General features: G+C 46.3%; 1 protein-coding gene across 1 annotated transcript in view; it reads left to right on the top strand.

Moving 5' to 3' along the window:
• Positions 1-7,618: 7,618 nt before the first annotated feature.
• PIAS2 (protein inhibitor of activated STAT 2) overlaps positions 7,619-19,645 on the top strand; it is a 30,526-nt gene continuing 18,499 nt past the window's right edge. The window contains exons 1-2 of the mRNA XM_056848860.1: positions 7,619-7,638; positions 18,848-19,322. Of these exons, the coding sequence (XP_056704838.1) occupies positions 18,851-19,322 (472 nt within the window). The 5' untranslated portion in view covers positions 7,619-7,638; positions 18,848-18,850. The remainder of the gene's footprint in view (positions 7,639-18,847; positions 19,323-19,645) is intronic.

Consider the following 19,645-nt stretch of genomic DNA (forward strand, 5'->3'; position numbering starts at 1 on the left):
AGCTTCCATATGACAGAAGCGGAGATTCGAACCTGGGTCTTCCTAGTCTGACAGTCTAACCATTACACTACATGTCAGTGGTGGTAACTGCCTAGTCCTTGCCTAATGGACAGCTAATGAAACCTCTAGGGCACTGGTTCCCAACCAGGGGTCCGCGAGAACTAAATTAAGGTCCGCGAAACAAAGTTATAAACCCATAATAAATTAATATTTTCAATTAAAAGTTCTCTATTATAAAATATATATATTCAAATATTATTCTAAGTTTAATGTTTAACAGTTATAATTAAAGTTTATTTTCAAATTCTCGGAATTTTTATTTTGAACCTTGGGGTCCCTGCACCGAACAAAAAAGTCCTAGTGGTCCCTGGTCAAAAAAAGGTTGGGAACCACTGCTCTAGGGGAAAACCCTGTAGAATAACGAATATCTTGCAGGTGTTCGCAACACAGGCTAGGCATTGCTCTTGGCAAATCTGGGGAATAGCTGAGAGGGATCAGCCTCAGTTTCCAACAGGGCTCAGAGCTTACTTAGAAATAAGCCCTCCCTTTCCATTTCAGATGGTACCCTCCTGTATGGCTTGTCGGTTGCTTCAGTTATTCTGATGGTTCTACCCCAAAGAGAAAGGACATTCCCCGGCAGTTGCTTCCTCAACCGACCCCATGTCTTCCCAACTCAGAAGAATAAAAATAGAAGTTGAAGATAACGCTGGAGCCTCACAAAGGCATGTTAGGAGGCTTAAATGGTGGCCGCGATGGCAAAGGAAAAGAAAACCCAAAAAGCTTGAGGTATGTTTAAGTTCTTTTTTTTTTAAAGGTGCCCTAAGAGATTCCTGAACGTTTTCTGTATTGAGTTTTCGGTACAGAAAGGCAGAGGGAGTGTAGTGTGGTCAGGAAAAGGGGAGAAGGTGTGAATCTAGGGTTGCTAATTTCCAGGTGAAGCCTGGAGGTGTCCCAGAATTACTACTGATCTCCAGACTACTAGGCAGGGCTTCTTAAACCTTTTCCACTTGCGACCCCTTTTCGCCCAAGAAATTTTTATGCAACCCTGGTTATGTAGGTATATAAAATAGGTATATAAACCAAACATTTGATGATAATAGATCAAAAAATTTGCGACCCCCACATTCATTTACACTAGGGTTGCCAACCTCCAGGTACTAGCTGGAGATCTCCTGCTATTACAACTGAGCTCCAGCCGACAGAGATCAGTTCCCCTGGAGAAAATGGCCGCTTTGGCCATTGGACTCTATGGCATTGAAGTCCCTCCCTTCTCCTCAGGCTCCAGCCCAAAAACCTCCCGCTGGTGACAAAGAGGGATCTGGCAACCCTAAGTTACGTGACCCCATATGGGGTCGTGACCCACAGTTTAAGAAGCTTTGCCCTAGTGGACATGGCTGCTTTGGAGGGTGGATTCTATAGCATTAGACCCCTCTATCTTCCCAAACTCAGTTCAGCCTAGGCACTGCCCCCACCCAGTTTCCAGTGATTTCCCAGGCTGCAGTTTGCAACTCTCTGTAAAGCTGTTCTGCTGCAGAAATCAAAATATATGGACAAGTACTGAGAGGCACTGTGGTGTAATGGTTAAGGTGTCGGACTAGGATTTGGGAAACCCAGGTTCAAATCCCCATTCTGCCATGGGAACTTACTGGGCGACCTTGGGCCAGTCACACACTCCTGGTCTCAACCCTGGCGAGTATTAGGGTGGGCGACCTCCAAGGAATACCAGGGGCACGACACAGAGGCAAGCAATGGCAAATCACTTCTGAATGTCTTGTGCCTTGAAAATCTTATGGGGTTGTCATAAATCAGATGTGACTTGATGGCAAAAAAAAAATTTTAAATTGGGAGAATAAAATAAAGGAAAAGGGGTGCAAAAAGAGATAAATAGAAAAGCTTGTTAGAATGAGCCGATAGGTGGAGAATTGAGAAAGGGGAATATGGGCAGCATAGCCTAAAATTCATTTTGAAGTCTGGGATGGAGAGCGCAAGAAAGGAGACAGCATGGAAAATAAAATAACTCCTTTAGAGTAAAATGGGTGTAAAATCCTTTTATCAAACACACAGAAGGTTCAGCCATGATGCCAGTGAGCTGAGTTAACAATTGGCTTAAGTTATGTCTGTACTATGTGGGGAAGAATTATTCTCTTTTGGCTTCCTTAGCTGTAAACATTGTCAGCCGGACTTAATCATTTAGGCATCCATATAGTCATACAATGGAAAATTATACCCAGGTGAAATTTATTATAGGTGAGTTGCATATGGTCTTACTACATTTACAAATCAGTGCAGAAATAGCCTTCTAGGTTAATTAAAAAAAAAAAAACCCTCCAATACAGGTGTGACATGTTACTACCCTGTTTCCCACTCCATCAGTAGATTATTACACATACTAGTTTTAAGTTTAAAACAGCAAGGACTGAGACAAATTGTGACTTGATCAACAACTGGCATTTCAGGTGACCTTTCTACCCACCACCTGAAAAGGAATCTTTTCTTTTCAGCAGAAGTTCATTAGATGACTTAATGCCATATGAATACACCCCCTAGCACCACCACAACCCCCAAACTTTGCAACCACTGAGGTTCTGTGTGTAGCATGAAGTAATGCATACAGGTGGGGGGGGGTTACTAATTCATGCTACAGACCTATGGATTCTGGCTTCATGTTAACTGCTCAAGAAAAAGATATTGAGGGTCTTATTGGTGGGGCAGGGGAATCTACAGGTATACACTTTAAACTTAGATGAAAGGAGGGATTTTAAGAATAAGGTAGGGATCTGCTCCCCCCTCCCCATTTAATGCTGTGTTGGAATGAATGATTTCATGAGCCTCTTGTTTCCATGACTATCTTTTTCCTTGGCTGTTTAAAGCTACAGAAGGGAAGTACAGCACAGCCAACATGAGTTCATCAGCTTCAATATTTGTTCTGTGCCATCTGGTCCCATGCATATTTAATTGGAAGCAAGTCTCAGTGAGGTTTGTTGGGCTTATTCTCAACGAGAGAGCCAGCATGGTGCAGTGGTTAGAGTATGAGAGTAGTCCATGGGAGAATCAGGTTCAAATTCCCATTCTTCCATGGAAGCTTGCTAGGTAACTGGGCCAGTCACTCCTCATAGTGCTACCTACCTCCCAGGTAGGGATGCCAGCCTCAAGGTGGGATCTGAGGACCCCCTGGAATTACAGCTCATCTCCAGACTACAGAGATCAGCTCCCCTGGAGAAAATGGAGATCCAGCATGGTGTAGTGGTTAAGAGTGATGGTTTGGAGCAGAGGTTTTGATTCCCCACTCTTCCACATGAGTGGCAGGCTCTAATCTGGAGAACCGGGTTGGTTTCCCCACTCCTCCACATGAAGCCAGCTGGGTGACCTTGCGTTAGTCACAGCTCTTACAGGTCTTTCAACCCCACCTACCTCACAAGGTGTCTGTTGTGGAGGAAGGTGATTGTAAACCAGTTTGATTCTGCCTTAAGTGGTAGAGAAAGGCGGGGTATAAAAACCAACTCTTCTTCTTTGGAGGGTGCACTCTATTGAATTATGCCCACAGAGGTACCTGTCCTCCCCAGGCTCCACACACCTCCGGGAGTTCCCCAACCTGTATCTGGCAACCTTACTTCCACCATCCCCCACCAGTGGGGACCTGGCAATCTTACTCTCAGGGTTGTTGTGGGGCTAAAAAACAAGGAAAAACAAATCATATAAGCTGCTTTGGGTCCCCACGAGACTGGAAGGTAGGATATAAATGCAGTAAATTAAATAAGTGTGCACAGGATTATTTTTTCAGTGTTAATCTAATGGAACTGAAGATCTCCTTCTAACAGGTTTCTAATTAGAGCACAGCTTCAAAATGTGACCTAATTATGTTGTGTTGTGATTCTGCGTTCATTTGCATGAAGATGTGACTTGAGTGGGTGGGCTAAGAAATGGGAAGGGCCTACATTACATACAGCCTTATGCGTAATGCTAATTAGTCAGGAAAAACTACCACCACACCCTGTAAATTCCATACCCATTTACAAGGATTATTATTGTTGTTAAGATATCTGTAAGCCTTTGGGCAGAAAATAATGCTTCGGGGCAGGAAATAATTGCACCATTAATCTCCAGAATTTTCATAGACCCTAGTCCGGCACTCTAACCACTATGCAACACTGGTTCACTACTAAATAATTAATGTTCAGCATGCCTGCCTCCCCACCCCCCATGTAGCCATCTGCAGTTATTTCCTGGACCTCTGCAGGAAAGGCAGTTAAATGTTCTCATAGCTATATAAAGGTTCAAACGTTGGTTCCTGCAGATGACCAGTTAAATAAATTACACCTTTACCCTGCTTTATAGCAAAAAATTGGCTGTCAAAGAGGTTCCTGCCAATTAAAATACAGTGTAAATAACAGTGCAAATCAAATACATAATGGGGAGGGGGTGTCTCAGCTAGAGATCACTGTGCCCACTCAGTGCCCACTGTGGCCAGGGCCTTCTTGCAATAGTGAGGTATAAATTAGGGTTGCCAACTCTGAGTTGAGAAATACCTCGAGATTTTGAGGTTAAGCCTTGGGAGGGAACAGTTTGGGGAGGGGCAGGACTTTGATATAATGCCATAGAGTCCACCCTCCAAAGCCAACATTTCCTCCAGGGGAAATTATCTTTGTTAACCTAGAGACGAGTTTTAATTCTGGGAGGTCCCCAGGCCCCACCTGGAGGTTGGCAACCCTATAAAAAATAGCTTGTTGCCATATTGCATTGTCTTCAATGACCACCAGTGTAATCTCATCTCTGACCTGTGCATTGGGTTGCCAGTCTCCAGGTACTAGCTGGAGATCTCCTGAGCTTACAACTGACCTCCAGCCGATAGAGATCAGTTCCCCTGGAGAAAATGGCTGCTTTGGCCATTGGACTCTATGGCACTGAAGTCTCTCCCCCCCCAGCTCTCTCCCCCCCAGCTCTCTCCCCCCCAGCTCTCTCCCCCCCCCAACTCTCTCCCCCCCCAACTCTCTCCCCCCCCCCAACTCTCTCCCCCCCCCACTCTCTCCCCCCCCCCCAACTCTCTCCCCCCCAACTCTCTCTCCCCCCCCCCAAATCTCCAGGTATTTCCCAACCCAGAGTTGGTAACATTAACAACAATAATGTTGCTAACTCTGGGTTGGGAAATACCTGGAGGTTTTTGGGGGGCGGGGCCTGAGGAGGGTGGGGTTTGGGGAAGGGAGGGGCTTCAATGGGGTACAATCCCTGACGTGGAAGCAGGCGGATTAGCAGTTATCCAGGACACACCACCAGAACTCCTTGCTTTATAGAAAACAGTGTTGTTTAATTTACAGTGCACAGATAAAAGACAAACCGTCACGTACACTTCTCTCCACCAAACTTCCCAACACAGAGTTAGTTACATAGGCTTATATACATACCACCACCTGAAACCAATAAGGCCACCTGCAGACCTGGCCACAGTATTACATCATCCTTACTGCTTGAAACCGGTTAGTTGCAGTTCACCCTAGAACCTGCAAGGCTATTGCCGCCTATTGCATCATCTTAGATGCCTCTGATCTGACAGCTACCTGTCAGCTGTCTCTGTCAGATTATTATGGGCAACTTGTTACTCTGACAATGCCATAGAGGCCACCTCCCAGAGCGGCCCTTTCCTCCAGGGGAACTGACCTCTGTCTCCCGGAGATCAGTTGCAATCCCAGGAGATCTCCAGCCACCACCTGGAGGCCGGCCACCCTACTTTTTAAGAGTGCCCATAAATGCAATCCCAGGAGATCTCCAGCCACCACCTGGAGGCCGGCCACCCTACTTTTTAAGAGTGCCCATAAATGCAATCCCAGGAGATCTCCAGCCACCACCTGGAGGCCGGCCACCCTACTTTTTAAGAGTGCCCATAAATGCAATGCCAGGAGATCTCCAGCCACCACCTGGAGGCCGGCCACCCTACTTTTTAAGAGTGCCCATAAATGCAATGCCAGGAGATCTCCAGCCACCACCTGGAGGCCGGCCACCCTACTTTTTAAGAGTGCCCATAAATGCAATGCCAGGAGATCTCCAGCCACCACCTGGAGGCCGGCAACCCTACTTTTTAAAGAGTGCCCATAAATGCAATCCCTGGCAATCTCCAGGCCCCACCAGGAAGTTGGCAACGCTACTAGCGAGGAGGGGAGTGATGTATGAAGGCGTTGGGGAGGAAGGCGAGGCACTGAACGCGGCACGTGCTCGGCGGCAAGCCTTGCACACCGGGTTTCTATTATATCATGTCATTCTAATGATGTTAGCCAGCCTTGGGCCGGGATACAGGTGGCATTAAAGTGGGGGAGGAGGGAGGAAACAACCCCCCCCAAAAAACCCAGACTTTAATAAGGGAAATAAATAAACGTGAGGCGGGAAAGAAAAGGCGGGAAACGTGCGAGGAAGGCCGCATTTCGAGGCTGATGCAGTAAACCAGAGGTTCGTGGGGGAGAAGGAGACCCGAGACCGTTGTTTGCAAGAAAACAGTTCTTTATTCGGAGCAGCTGCTACCCAGAGCACTCTACCGAGTAAAAATCTCTGAGCCCCGATCATACTGAGGAAGGGATATTTATTCAAATTCCAAGAGACGACAGCCCATCAACATTCAGGGTAAAGCTGATAGCACTCCAGACGCGGAGGCGGCAGTATAGTCACAGTTTCACCCAGTTCTTGTTATGTTTCCTTGTCACCCTCCGTGACTCCTGCCCCAATTCCTTAGCACACAGGCGCGCAGAGATACCCTGCCCAGCAACCAGCTATTCCCTGGCTGTCCTGATACATTTCAATACATTTTGTGTGGTGTGTTAAGTGCCGTCAAGTCGCTTCCGCCTCATGGCGACCCTATGAATGAAAGTCCTCCAAAATGTCCCGTCTTTGACAGCCTTGCTCAGATCTTGCAAACTGAAGGCTGTGGCTTCCTTTATTGAGTCCATCCATCTCTTGTTGGGTCTTCCTCTTTTCCTGCTGCCCTCAACTTTTCCTATCATGACGGTCTTTTCCAGTGACTCTTCTCGTCTCATGACGTGACCAAAATACGATAGCCTCAGTTTAGTCATTTTATCTTCTAGGGTCAGTTCAGGCTTGATTTGACCTATAACTCACTGATTTGTTTTTTTGGCAGCCCACGGAATCCGCAACACTTTCCTCCAATACATTTTACAGAAAGGAAAAGGGATCATTGCAAATTGTTAAATCAGTGGATCTTCCATAGTCAGGGGAAATCTACCCTGCTGCCTCGAGGCAAATTTACTCGCGCGCGCGCCCCTTTTGAGAGGAAAACGGTTTAAAAAACAAAACCCCGGATTCGAGGCGGTGTCTTTTTGGCCAAAATTGGTCCGTTTGACCCCCTTACCCCACCCCACCCCAAAAGCGAGCGGGGAAGGGCCGGTCCGCCTGTGGGGGGGGGGCGCGGAGGAGGTGCGGGGGAGGCTCGCGCGGGAAAAACTCCGAGGCCGGCTCCGCCTCCCAACGGCCTCCGCCAACGGCCGGCGGAGGGGGCGTGGCCTGGCGCGGGCCCCGCCCCCCGCCTTGTCACGCGGCCGGGGGGTAGGCGGGGCGCTCGGCGGGAGCAGGATGGTGGCGGCGGCGGCGGCGGCGGAGTCAGGCGGCGGGTAGAAAATGGCGGATTTCGAGGAGCTGCGGGTGAGGGATGGATGGGGGGGGGGAACGGGAGGCCGCGGTTCCTCTCCTCCGGCGGGGCCCCTCGCCCTCCGGATCCCCCCCCTTCCCCTTCCCTCCACCCCTTCGGCGGCGTCCATCTTTCCGGCGGGAGAAGGAGTGGCGGGAGGGAGCCTCTCTTCCCTTTCCCCCGCCCCCGGGGACCGCCTCCCGCCCTCCCCCCCCTCGGAGCAGCCTCGGAAGACGGGCGCTGGGGCTGCTGCTGCTGGGGGGCATTCCCCTCCCCCCCCCGTCCCGACTTCCACACGCTGAGGACCGGCCAGACAGGGGGGGGGAGGGAGGAAAGGCCTCTCCCCCCCTCCCCCTCTCCCCTCTCCCCCCCTCCCCCCTCCCTCCCCCTCTCCCTCCCCCTCTCCCTCCCCCTCTCCCTCCCCCTCTCCCTCCCCCCTCCCTCCCCCCTCCCTCCCCCCTCCCTCCCCCCTCCCTCCCCCCTCCCTCCCCCTCTCCCTCCCCTCTCCCTCCCCCCCTCCCTCCCCCCCTCCCTCCCCCCCCCTCCCTCCCCCCCCTCCCCTCTCCCTCCCCCCCTCCCTCCCCCCCCCTCCCCCTCTCCTCCCCCCCTCCCCCTCTGGTGGCCTGCTTCTACCCCCCCCCCAATATCCACCTCCGCCTTTTTATCAACCCCTCTTCCTTTCCTCGAATCAGCCTGCTTTAAGTGCTCGAAGCTCAGCCTCTCCGGCCTATAAACTGTCCCTATTAGAGACACCGTTGATATGGCAAACAAGGGTTCGTGGGGGCGGGGGGGGGGGGGAGAGAGAGAGACCTGAGATCAGTATTTCAAGAAGACAGTTTATTTGCTGTCACACCGCCCTTCAGTGTTGCTCCTCTGAAGATGCCGGCCACGGCTGCTGGGGAAACGTCAGGAAAGAAAGCACCAAGACCACGGATAGCCCACAAGGACCGATGTCCCTATTGTATTCTCCCTTTGTGTTTGTGGGTGTGTTAAGTGCCGTCAAGTCTTCCGACTCGTGGCGACCCCTATGAACGAAAGTCCTCCAAAATGTCCTATCTTTGACAGCCTTGCTCAGATCTTGCAAATTGAGGGCCGTGGCTTCCTTTATGGAGTCAGTCCATTTCTTGTTGGGTCTTCCTCTTTTCCTGCTGCCCTCCACTTTTCCTAGCATGACTTCTCCCCCTTCCCCCCCCCAAAAAAAAAACCTTCGCCCTTTTTGTCCTTTTAAAACCTTATTTGATCGTAGGCAGATCATGAGGGGGAGGGCATCTTGGCTATCTTCTGGGTGTGGATTGGGGTTACTGGGTGTGTGTGGGGGGGAGGTAGTTGTGAAGGGGGTTGGACTAGATGACCCCAGTGGTCCCATCCAACTCTGTGATTCTATTCTATGATAAAACAGTTAGCTGCTTTGCTTGTTTTCTCTCCCCCCCCCCACTTTTTAACTGTTATCACCTTTTTCCAGGGTCAGCTTGTCCTGATATACTTGTCTCAACGTTTTTTGTCTTGCTGGCCTATTATCCTGAGGGGAGGGGCCATGGCTCAGTGGTAGAGCATCTGCTTGGCATGCAGATGGTCCCAGGTTCAATCCCCATCGTCTCCAGTTAAAGGGAACAGGCGAGTAGGTGATGTGAAAGACCTCTGCCTGAGACCCTAGAGAGCCATGGAGAGGGGCTGTGGCTCAGTGGTAGAGCATCTGCTTGGCATGCAGAAAGTCCCAGTTCAATCCCCGGCGTCCCCAGTTGAAGGGAATAGGCGAGTAGGTGATGCGAAAGACCTCTGCCTGAGACCCTGGAGGGCTGCTGCCAGTCTGAATAGACAATACTGACTTTGATGGACCAAGGGTCTGATTCAGTACAAGGCAGCTTCATGTGTTGTATCCCCCAAATCTTGTTGGTCTCAAATGTGCTGCTGGACTTAGATCTAATTGATCTAGGGCAGGGGGTTGGACTAGATGACCCTTGTCCCTTCCAGCTCTATGATTCTGTGATCAGCTGGGCTACCCCTTCTGGAACTATCCTGCAGTTAATCTCCCCCTCAATAAAGTCCCACTTCTGTCCCCCCCCCCCACACACACTTGCATTCAGCATTCCTTGGTCTCTCTCTTTTTGTCTCCCTGTCCCCTTGTGCCATTCACCTGGCTGCTTAAGAGACTCGATTTTTTTTCTCCCCAGGTTTTGCATCCCTCCCCCACCAGCCTTTCTCCCAGTTGGTGCCCCTTTAAGGCCCATCACCAAAATCCTTATTCTTTCTCTCCCTCTGCATCTCTCCCCCCCCCCCAATTTTCTTTTTTTGCATGTGAAAAGACTGGCTTCCTGAGGCTCTTTCCACAGCCCTTTCTCATCTGTTCATCTTCTAAGGGAGCTTTGGCTCTGGAAATGTCATACCCTGAAACTCTTGGTGTCTAGAGGTGCTACTTGCTAACAGCAAATAGCTGTTTCCTTCTGTATCTGAAGGTCAGACTGTGACGTTTCCATTCACCCTTCTCCCCCCCACCCCCCACTTTTGCTGAGTTTCTTTGGTGACCCCCAAGTGTTCTTCAAATCACTTTTGCACACTTTGCAATACACTACCTCCTCTCCTTTCCCTCTTGTTATGTCTTCTGTTTTCTTGTGTGCGGTTTGTAGTCTGTTCCCTGCCCTTTGTAAGGCTAGTTTTCTCCTCAGAAACATGCATTTGGGTCCTATACCACTTTTAGGTCGAGTGATAGTTCGGGATTCTGAGGTGATCTTTTCCCAATGTGAGCTATGTTTGTATTATTTGTCAGTTACAGAAATAAAGAGCTGAAGTTCAACAACTTCCTATTGCTTGTGACTCCAGTTACTGCACATCTCATTGAAGAGGTGGTGTGGATTTTGCTCTTCGACTTAGTAGTGTCCTTTATTACTTATTTGGTCTTATTTCCTATGCGGAGGTGGACTACTTTAGTGGGAATTAGGCAAGTTCTTATTTTCTTTTTCAAGCTATCTTGACAAAAATCACTGTGTAGTTATCCTAATGGCTTGTATTGGTATGAACTGTCTGGTGAGCATGAGAGAAACTGTATGAAGTAAAGTGATACAAAGTGAAAGAGTTCTGTTCTTACATGTGATGGCTCTTTTCCTTGGATAACGTTTGTCTTCAAACTATGTTAACGTATATAAATAAGCAATGTGGTATAGTCACTGGAAAGTTTCAACTTAGGTGAAATAGATGAATGGAATACACATTCATGCTCATTGGCTGACATCTGTCTTTTTCATAACTTTGAGAAGTCAGTTGATTTTTCTCTCTGAAACAAGTCCTCCTGGGGCTGGGATCATACCCTGAGAATCTTGTTGGTCTTTAAGGTGCTACTGGACTTGAATTCAACTATCTAATGCAAAATACTGAATCTGTTCCATTCAGTTATGGTGTATTGACTGTTGCAAGAGTATTTTACCTTCAGTTGATTTTTCACACCATGTTATTAGAAATAGCAGACGGAAGAGCTGATCCTTTCTGTACTTCACCCTTTTAGTGGGTCCTTGATTATCACCAATTAGCACTCCTGCTTGCCAGGCTTCTGCATGAGAAGACAGTTGTTTGAAGGAATATTAACCTTTCTGTGATGTCCTTTATGTTGGCAAATGTCTTGTGATGTCTTTTCCACTTCATGTCTCTTTTTAAAAAAAACTGCTCTCCGTTTTTTTTTTTAAGTCACACGTTTTGAGCTTGTCTGCTCATTTACCAGCCCTGATCTGGATAGGCCAGGCTATCCTGATCTCATCAGATCTCGGAAGCTAAGCAGGGTCGACCCTGGATGGGAGACCACCAAGGAATACTAGGGTCTCTATGAAGAGGAAGACCATGGCAAACCACCTCTGTTAGCCTCTTGCTTTGAAAAACCCTACTGGGTTGCCTTAAGGCAGATGTAACTTGATATGGCAAAAAAACAAACTCATTTACCTCTTTTTTTTTAGCTGTGTGTGTGTGTGTGTGTGTGTGTGTGTGTGTGTGTGAGAGAGAGAGAGAGAGAGAGAGAGAGAGGGCAGGAAGCCTGCCCACTCCTGTTCTAAACCTTTGCTGAATGATTCAAATAGATTGAATCACGTGCCAAGACACTTACGCTGCGTGTACTATGAACGTATAGGCCCTTCTTACATACAACTTATGACAGGGTTTAATTTTTTCCTCCTGTGCAATAGTATCTATATATAACAGTGACGTATAGCCTCCACCTGCGGATACGTAAATCCACGGACTGGGGCCACACCAATGCTAAACAGATTTTCCTGCAAACTTGAGGGACTCCCCAGGTCTGCAGAAAAATATGAAATAAAAAAATAAAATATATGGGGAAGTTTATATCCCCCTCAAAATACAATTGCGTTCTCTGCACATGTGCAGACAGCACACTTACCAGTAGAGAAGGCAGCTGCTCTGGACCCAGCAGCGCAGGCCCCCGGCAGCTGCTCTGGGCACAACAGCGGAAGAGGATGCTGGCAGCCAGGCTCAGTGGTAGGTGGTGGAGCCGTGCCGGGCTTGGCGAGGGATTGAGTTTCACAGACCCCCCCCCCACTTGTCCAGCTATAATATTCATCTTCAGCTTTATTCTTACTAATACTTCATTTTATTTGTCTTCTGAGCTATCTGTAGTTCATAATATCACCCAGTGTAAAAATAAGCCATAAGATGTAAGCTTTCTTGGGTGGGTCGGGGAAGGCCACCCTTTCCCATTAACCTTAAATGTTAAGGAGCTCTGTTTTGTGGTGTTTTTTCCTTCCATAACAAAAACAGCAAGTAGGTTGTTTCTCTTGCACTTCCATTCTATGCCTCGCTCACTAGCTCTCTGCTTAGTTCTTGTATTTAGGAATAGGAAGCTGCATGCAAACATTGATTAGCTAAGTGGTGTCAGTTGGTCTATTGTGTGACCTTGGCCAAGATTCTGTGAAGCTGAGGATGGCGTAGTCAGCAGTGTGGGGCAGCTTTTCCCATTGGACATCTACTTTAATTGCACAAACTGGCATCTCCGAGAGCACAAGGAGGCTTTGCTTAGGACTAATTGGGCGCCTCCTCCCTTAATTTGGCAGCATGCTCTATAAATCTCCTTTGGCAGAGTGGAGTCTTCTGGAAGAAAAATTGCTGTTCGCTACATTGAAACACAAGATACTATGAGACAGTAAACTATAGAAGAGACTGTTATACTTCATTAAAACCAAAGGGAAGATCAACCTATCTCCTTTTCAGTATTTGCTTTTCTACGTTGAAAAGTTGGAAAAAAAATACCCTTTCTTATGATGCATTGAATGTTGCTAGAAAATTAATGGCAAACTTACACTAATGCAACACCAGAAATACTTAACTCCTTGCTGATGATTACATTTCTTCCAATACATCTTCAACAGTACTTGAGAACATCAGTGCCAATATGTGTTTGGTCAGATTACCCAGCCTTTGAACATGGGTGAATTTTGTCTTCCTATTCTTAGTTCACCTAAATTCTTTAGTAAAAGTAATAGGAGTGCTATGGAGCTCAAACAAAAAAAAATCTTCATAGGCACTTTCCATGTACCTATGTTTTCCTACTATTTTTTTTTTGTTTTCCAGACACAAACATGGTGACCGTTATAAGAAAATGTCGCCTACAAAGCCGATCAAGATACATAGCTAAGCCACAGAAACCTACTCCATTAGCATTGGAAACTTCTGTCATGCAAGTAAGACTACCCACAAATTATCATAAACTAACATTGTTCTAACAATGAAATTACAAACGCTTTAGTTAGAACCTTATGTGCTGTCGTTTTGACAGAATTAGTACAGTGAGGATTGAATTCAAATTGGTTTCAGTAAAGAGATTTCCTGAAATTACCCGCCTATATAAAATACAATTTCAAAGACCATTTACATTCTTTTATCATTCTTAAACCCCATTGCAAACTCTCCTCAAATGTTAAATGTCTGTCATTTGTTCATAAATAACTACATGCTAAAATGAAAACATTAATTGACCAGGCTAGAAGAAATAAAATTCAAAACTGTATTCAGAACTAGTGGAAAGCAAGTGGTGAGAAATTTGCGGGGGTGTTGGTGGAGGGGGGCTTCTTCTGCCCTGCCATTTTCTGTCTCTGGAGGAGCTGGGATAGCAGGGCAAGGAAAGAAAAAAGGAGAAAGCAGTATAATCTCGTTTTCCCAGCCTCTTGAGGGCCTTCTTCCCTGGGATGAGAGTTAGGGAGAGGAAAACGGCGCGATTTCCAGTCTCCGCTGCTTGTCTGCTTTCCCCCCCGCCCCACCAGCTACCACTTTCCCCTTCCAGTCCCCTTGTTGCAGGCCTGGCTTTTTCTATGGCTTGCAGCAGCTCCCTCTATCAGCCACCATTTTCTTCTTGGTCTGGCCCGGCTTGCCCACCCTTTCTTCTGGCTGCCAATGATGTTGTTGCTTAATGTTGCAGTATGTGTTATGACTAGGCAACCTCACAACAAATCCTTCCTCTGGATTCTGAAAAACCACCGCATCAACCATCCTGCCTTGAGTCTCAGTGAGAAAAACAGACTAGAAACATTGTCGTAAATGTGCAAAAAGTTTCCAAGAAAATACGAGAGAGAAAACTGTAAACATCTATCGCGGCTGATCAACTTTCATAAGAGCTGAACACACAAATCGTAACATTTATGCATTGTTCCAGATAAGCGAGGTTAGAGAGTTGCCATAAATTTAATTCTTTGTGCTTCTAGTGTTCCTACGGGAGAAGAATGGATATGTGATATTAAAAATTAGACTAGACATATGAGGCTCACTATTTCAGACTACATGCATTTATATTGAACTTTTCAACAAACTTCATTCTGTATTATGTCTTACTAGTTTGTCTTGCCGATCACGCCTGATAGACTACTTTACTTACTTGTTTAAAGGTGTTTCTGCCCCTACCTTGAGGTAAATTCAGACACCATGCCAAAGTTAAGAAAGCTCTAATGAATTGGAGACTGGCAATTCAGAAGTGGAAACCATGGTTTTGGAGTGAGTTTGCAAACTGGTCCCTACGGACATTGGCTGCTTTTAGGTGTCACAGCAAATGGATGAAGCATAAATACAGGCTGCTGCTGTGTTGGCCCACTCCCTCTTGAATCAATATCTCCCGTTCGGATCATGCTTCAAGTTGCCACGACATCTAAACTCAGCTACCTTGGCAAAGTGGAGTGAGTTTGTTCTCAAGTCAGGATTCTTCACCTGTCTCAGATGAAAAACCTGTTTGTGGTTTTACGGTAAGAGTAGTTTGGCAGTGGAAGCGGCTTAGGGCTGTGGCTGTCTTCAAGCAGTGGCTGGACAAATGCTTGTCAGGGTTGCTTTAGGGTGAGCCTGCATTGTGTGGGGGGTTGGACTAGATGTCTGGTATGGCCCCTTCCAGCTCGTGATTCTAAATAAGCTTCACCTGGTTCAGGTGCCTGTTTTTCAGCATCGCAGCAAATTGGAGTTGGATCAAACCAAATGGAGCTCTGCAATAACGGGCGGGGGAAGTGTGAACATGACTGCGGCCTGTTTTTTTGTGCCCAGTCTGTTATGACTGCTGAGCATAGTCACAGTTTTGATGCAATGTCTGAGTTGAAAAACCATAGTTCATGGACTTCAGTCTGTGTTTGGGGGCTGCTGCACCATGGAAAGGTGAATTTATGAAGCTCTGAGCTTCAGGAAAAGAGTACAAAAGCAGACAATCAGCTCTAAGCTAAAATCATTTGTTTTGTTCCATGCTGTGTTTAGCAGAAAATATGATTTGATGTGATGCCTGAGTTAAACCTAGACATTCATACTAAATACATATGGCTTCCAGAAATGTTAAAGCAATGGCTGGGATGGACTTTTGGGGGGTGGGGATGACATACTGGGAAAAATTTAAAGGTGTCCAGTTATAATCATACCTAAATTTATTTTTCTGCCTTAACATAAAAAGGCATCTTTTATAACCTGGCATATAAAATCGTACCAATGCCAGATGGAGCTGCAGATTGTTGTACCCAGTGATGCCTTTAGCACATGTGTTTTAGTTCTTGCCATTGGAGAAGTTGGAAAAAAATAAACACCAAAAATAGAGAAAGCACACTTTGTGGTGAACAGAAGTGGGTGTTTGGACAGGAACAGCCTCTATCACAGAAATAGTAGCATATTTTATAGTTAAGCAGAATATTGAAGTCATTAAGCATTTCAGTGTAGTATTCCTATGCATAATATATTAATTGTGGACAAAATTAGTTGCATTTTAGCTGTAAATATATATCCTTGATATGTCGATGGTAAAACAGGAATTAGCATTTCCTAATGCTATAGATTCTTACATAAAAGTCTTCGTACTGTATCTTTTAAGTGACTTAAACTTTGAAAGCTGTTTGTTCATTCCAATGACAGAGTATTTCATAAGAGCTTTTCCCTTCCATTGTTCCCCTAAACTCTTGAGTGTTTCTGTTGGAAAAAGTCCTCGAGAAATGCTGACTTACCTTTTTTAAAGAAAATCTGGGTTTTCACATCACTAGTTTACACTGGCAATTGACTGCTTATTCTGTTGCTGTTGCACTGCAGCTTGTCCAGACTTTACCCTTTCTTTCCATCTCTTACTGTGGTGGCAGCCTCACTTCTAGGGACAGGACGTGTCCGTTTGTGTGTGTCTGTAATGTAATATACCCCCTTTAAATGGCTGCTTTTATCACTCTGCAATTGATGTTGCTAAGTTTTTGCTGCTACTACTTCTACCTTATTGTGCCTTTGCTGTTCTGACTGTTAATTTTTTAATGAATTAAAGCTACCCTGTTTTGTTGGGTAAATTAAAAAAGCAACAACTATGCAGTGCATATTTGTGCATAGTAAAACCTGTCTTGCAGTTGCGGCACCAGTTCTTGCAACTTATCTCCCTGCCTGGATTCCCAGTCATACAGGATCGACACAAGAACAGCAGTTAATCTTGGCCAAACTGCTTATATTGTGGCTACTGCTGTTGTCAGTCAGAATGCTTGCCCTTCCTGTATGGTTATAACATGAGCCTGTTGTCTGTAATGCCTAAAGATACAGGATGCAATAGTGAAGAGGTACCTTAAGACAGTAAACCTCTATTGGTTTTACACTCTGAAGTGTGGGGCTGTCAGAAGCTACACAACACTCTTATCCTCTTAATCTAATAATTACCTGAGAATAGAGAAGACCAGACACAGAGAGAGATCTGTTCATATATTTATTGATCAATAAAGGAGCCACCAAGGGAAGGGTCCCTGATGCTTACAATACTCAGGGGTAAGCTTTTATAGCCCTACAAGCCCAATTCAATAGTCCCTCCCCTTTCTTCTATAGGTTAGAAGAAAGAGGTCACACCTTTCCAGCCAGTCCTAAAATTATACATTACATCATTTCACCCACTTCCCTTAACCCAAAATGTGTTGCTGATCCAGCAAGTTATTTTTGATGGCCTCGGGACATTCCAAGCTAACCACAAACTTTTCTATAACTGAAACTTCCCTGTCTCTTATGCCCCCTCTTCTACCCTGGGCCTCTTCTTTGCCCTCCATTTGTTTAAGTTATGGCTGTCCTCATGCCTATTATTTCTGGTACCTTGCTTCCCAGTGTTGGGTCCTTGGTGATATGCTGGGACCTTGCAGAATTCCACTCCTGTGTCTATGGGTCAGAAGTCAGTGACATATGAAATGAAGTGACTGCCTAGTTGATAAATCAGCAAGCTTCCTCCAGACTAGTCCAGTGCTCAGTCCATTTGGGGTGGGGGGCTTTTTTCTTCCGTTGAAAATATTGCTCCACATGACTGGACAGAAGCCATGTCAAAAACCTTGTGTTACTTATGGGTTTTCACCGCTGTGCTGATAAGCTGCTAGCAAGAGCAGGGATGATCAGAGTGTGCAAAGCGCTCACTTTACTAGAGACCTTTCACCTGTTCATTGACAATTGGCTGGGCTGGTTGGTTGATCAAAAAAAGCTGAAATTTCAACTGCAGAAGGATGCTATTTCAGTTTCTTTTCCTTCTCCTTTCCTTGTAGCAGGTAGGAACAAATGGAAAATCCAGTTAAAATATATGGTGGACAGTACGTACACACACACACACTGCTTAACTTGGATAGGGAAAATCATCCAGGTTTTCCAGAAGTGAATTGAGTCAGGACCAGATTTCAGTGGCTCTCTAGGAAAAAGGAGACCCACTGTTGGGGGGTATTCACCAAGAATGGCTTTCCATGTGTATTTGCATGCTATTTCAGCTTGGCGCACAAGAAGAATATAAGGTGGTGTTTGTGGTTTTCAGCGTTTCTGCTGACTAGTTCACGTGAAGCTTTGTGTTTGATTTCTGATGAATGTAGGGTTTAGATTTCAGAAAGTGGGGAGAAATACAGTTCAGAATGAGACCATATCTCACATGACTACCACCGCAATGCTAGAGCCTACTCAAAGAGAGGATCATGTTTGGAACTGATCTTTTTTTGTGTTGTATCTGAAATGTGTTAGGTGTTTTCTGTAACATTTGAATGATGTGTATGCTGAACTTTCCCAGAAGCTGCCTTGGGAGTTGTAAAGACTTGCTTCAGTCTCATTAACATGCAGGTTAGTAGTCATATCTGATGAAGGGAGCTTTGACTTTCAAAAACATATACTCTGAAAGTCTTGTTGGTCTTTAAGCTGCTGCTGGATCTGAACCTAGCTAGTCATATTGCAGGAATTGTGTGTGCGGGGCGGGGAGCATATCATTTTATTTAGCTGAACACATGAGAACTCTCAGTGGTACTTGGATTAATTTGGTTAAATACAGGCAACGTTGCTAATCCTGCTGTAGTGAATTCATTGGGTTGGTATTCCAGTGCTAAATTACACAGGTTCATTTTCTTAAGGATACTTGTCTGTAGCCCTGTCTGTTTGCTGTTGTGGAATGCTATTGAATGTTATGAATGGGACTAGAAGGAAATTGGAAGAAAAAGAGCCCTCGCCCCCTTGAACATTGGCCATGGCTCGGTTGGCAGAGCATCTGCTTGGAATACAGAATGTCATGGGTTCAGTCCCCGCATCTCCACTTAAAAGGAGCTGTTAGTAGATGATGTGCAAGACCTCTGCCTGAGACCCTGGAGAGCTGCTTATGAGTAGGCAGGGCTGACCTTGATGGACCAAGAGTTTGATTCAGTATAAGCAGCTTCATGTGTGGTCATCTTCAACTCCTTATTTTGAGACTTTCATGTGCCTCACCCCCTCCAGCTCCACACACTGATGCTTTTAATCTGTCTCCCCTGTCAGAATATGGTATCAAGTTTTCGAGTCTCTGAACTACAAGTGCTGTTGGGCTTTGCTGGACGTAACAAAAGTGGACGCAAACATGACCTCCTGATGAGGGCACTGCACCTGCTGAAGAGTGGCTGCAGCCCGGCGGTTCAGATAAAGATCCGAGAACTCTACAGGCGGCGCTATCCCAGGACGATAGAAGGCCTTTCCGACTTGTCCGCTATAAAACCTCCGGTCTTCAACTTGGACAGCAGCTCGTCCCCCGTGGAGCCTGACCTGGGCGGGTTCCAGCCGCAGCCGATACCCTCTACTTCAGTCACTCCTCAGTCCCCTTCCTCGCCACTTGGTTCAGTGCTGCTCCAGGAGACGAAGCCTCGCTTTGAGATGCAGCAGCCGTCCCCACCGATCCCACCGGTGCATCCTGACGTCCAGCTGAAGAGCCTTCCATTTTATGATGTCCTCGACGTTCTCATCAAACCTACCAGCTTAGGTAAGCGTTTGCTAGAATGTCGGCGCATAATTCACTGGATCAAACAGAGGTGGCGAGAATGCCCTTTCTCGGGCTAAAAGCTTTTCACGGGGAAGTTTTAAAAGTTACAACCACATGCACAATGGAGGCAGTGACACTAGTGTGCGGGTGCTACACAGTCTGGTGTCCACGCATTGGCTTTTAAGCATATTCTCACATACCCCTTCAATAGAAGTAAAGCCTTGCTTAACATCTTGAGTACAGAATGGCTGTCAGCCTCTAGTCATAATGTCTGAAAAGGCTGCCATAATCTCACTTCTCTAAGGGAGGAATGGTAGAAACAA

This window comes from Euleptes europaea, chromosome 4 (genome assembly GCF_029931775.1).
Source record: "Euleptes europaea isolate rEulEur1 chromosome 4, rEulEur1.hap1, whole genome shotgun sequence".
NCBI lineage: Eukaryota > Metazoa > Chordata > Lepidosauria > Squamata > Sphaerodactylidae > Euleptes > Euleptes europaea.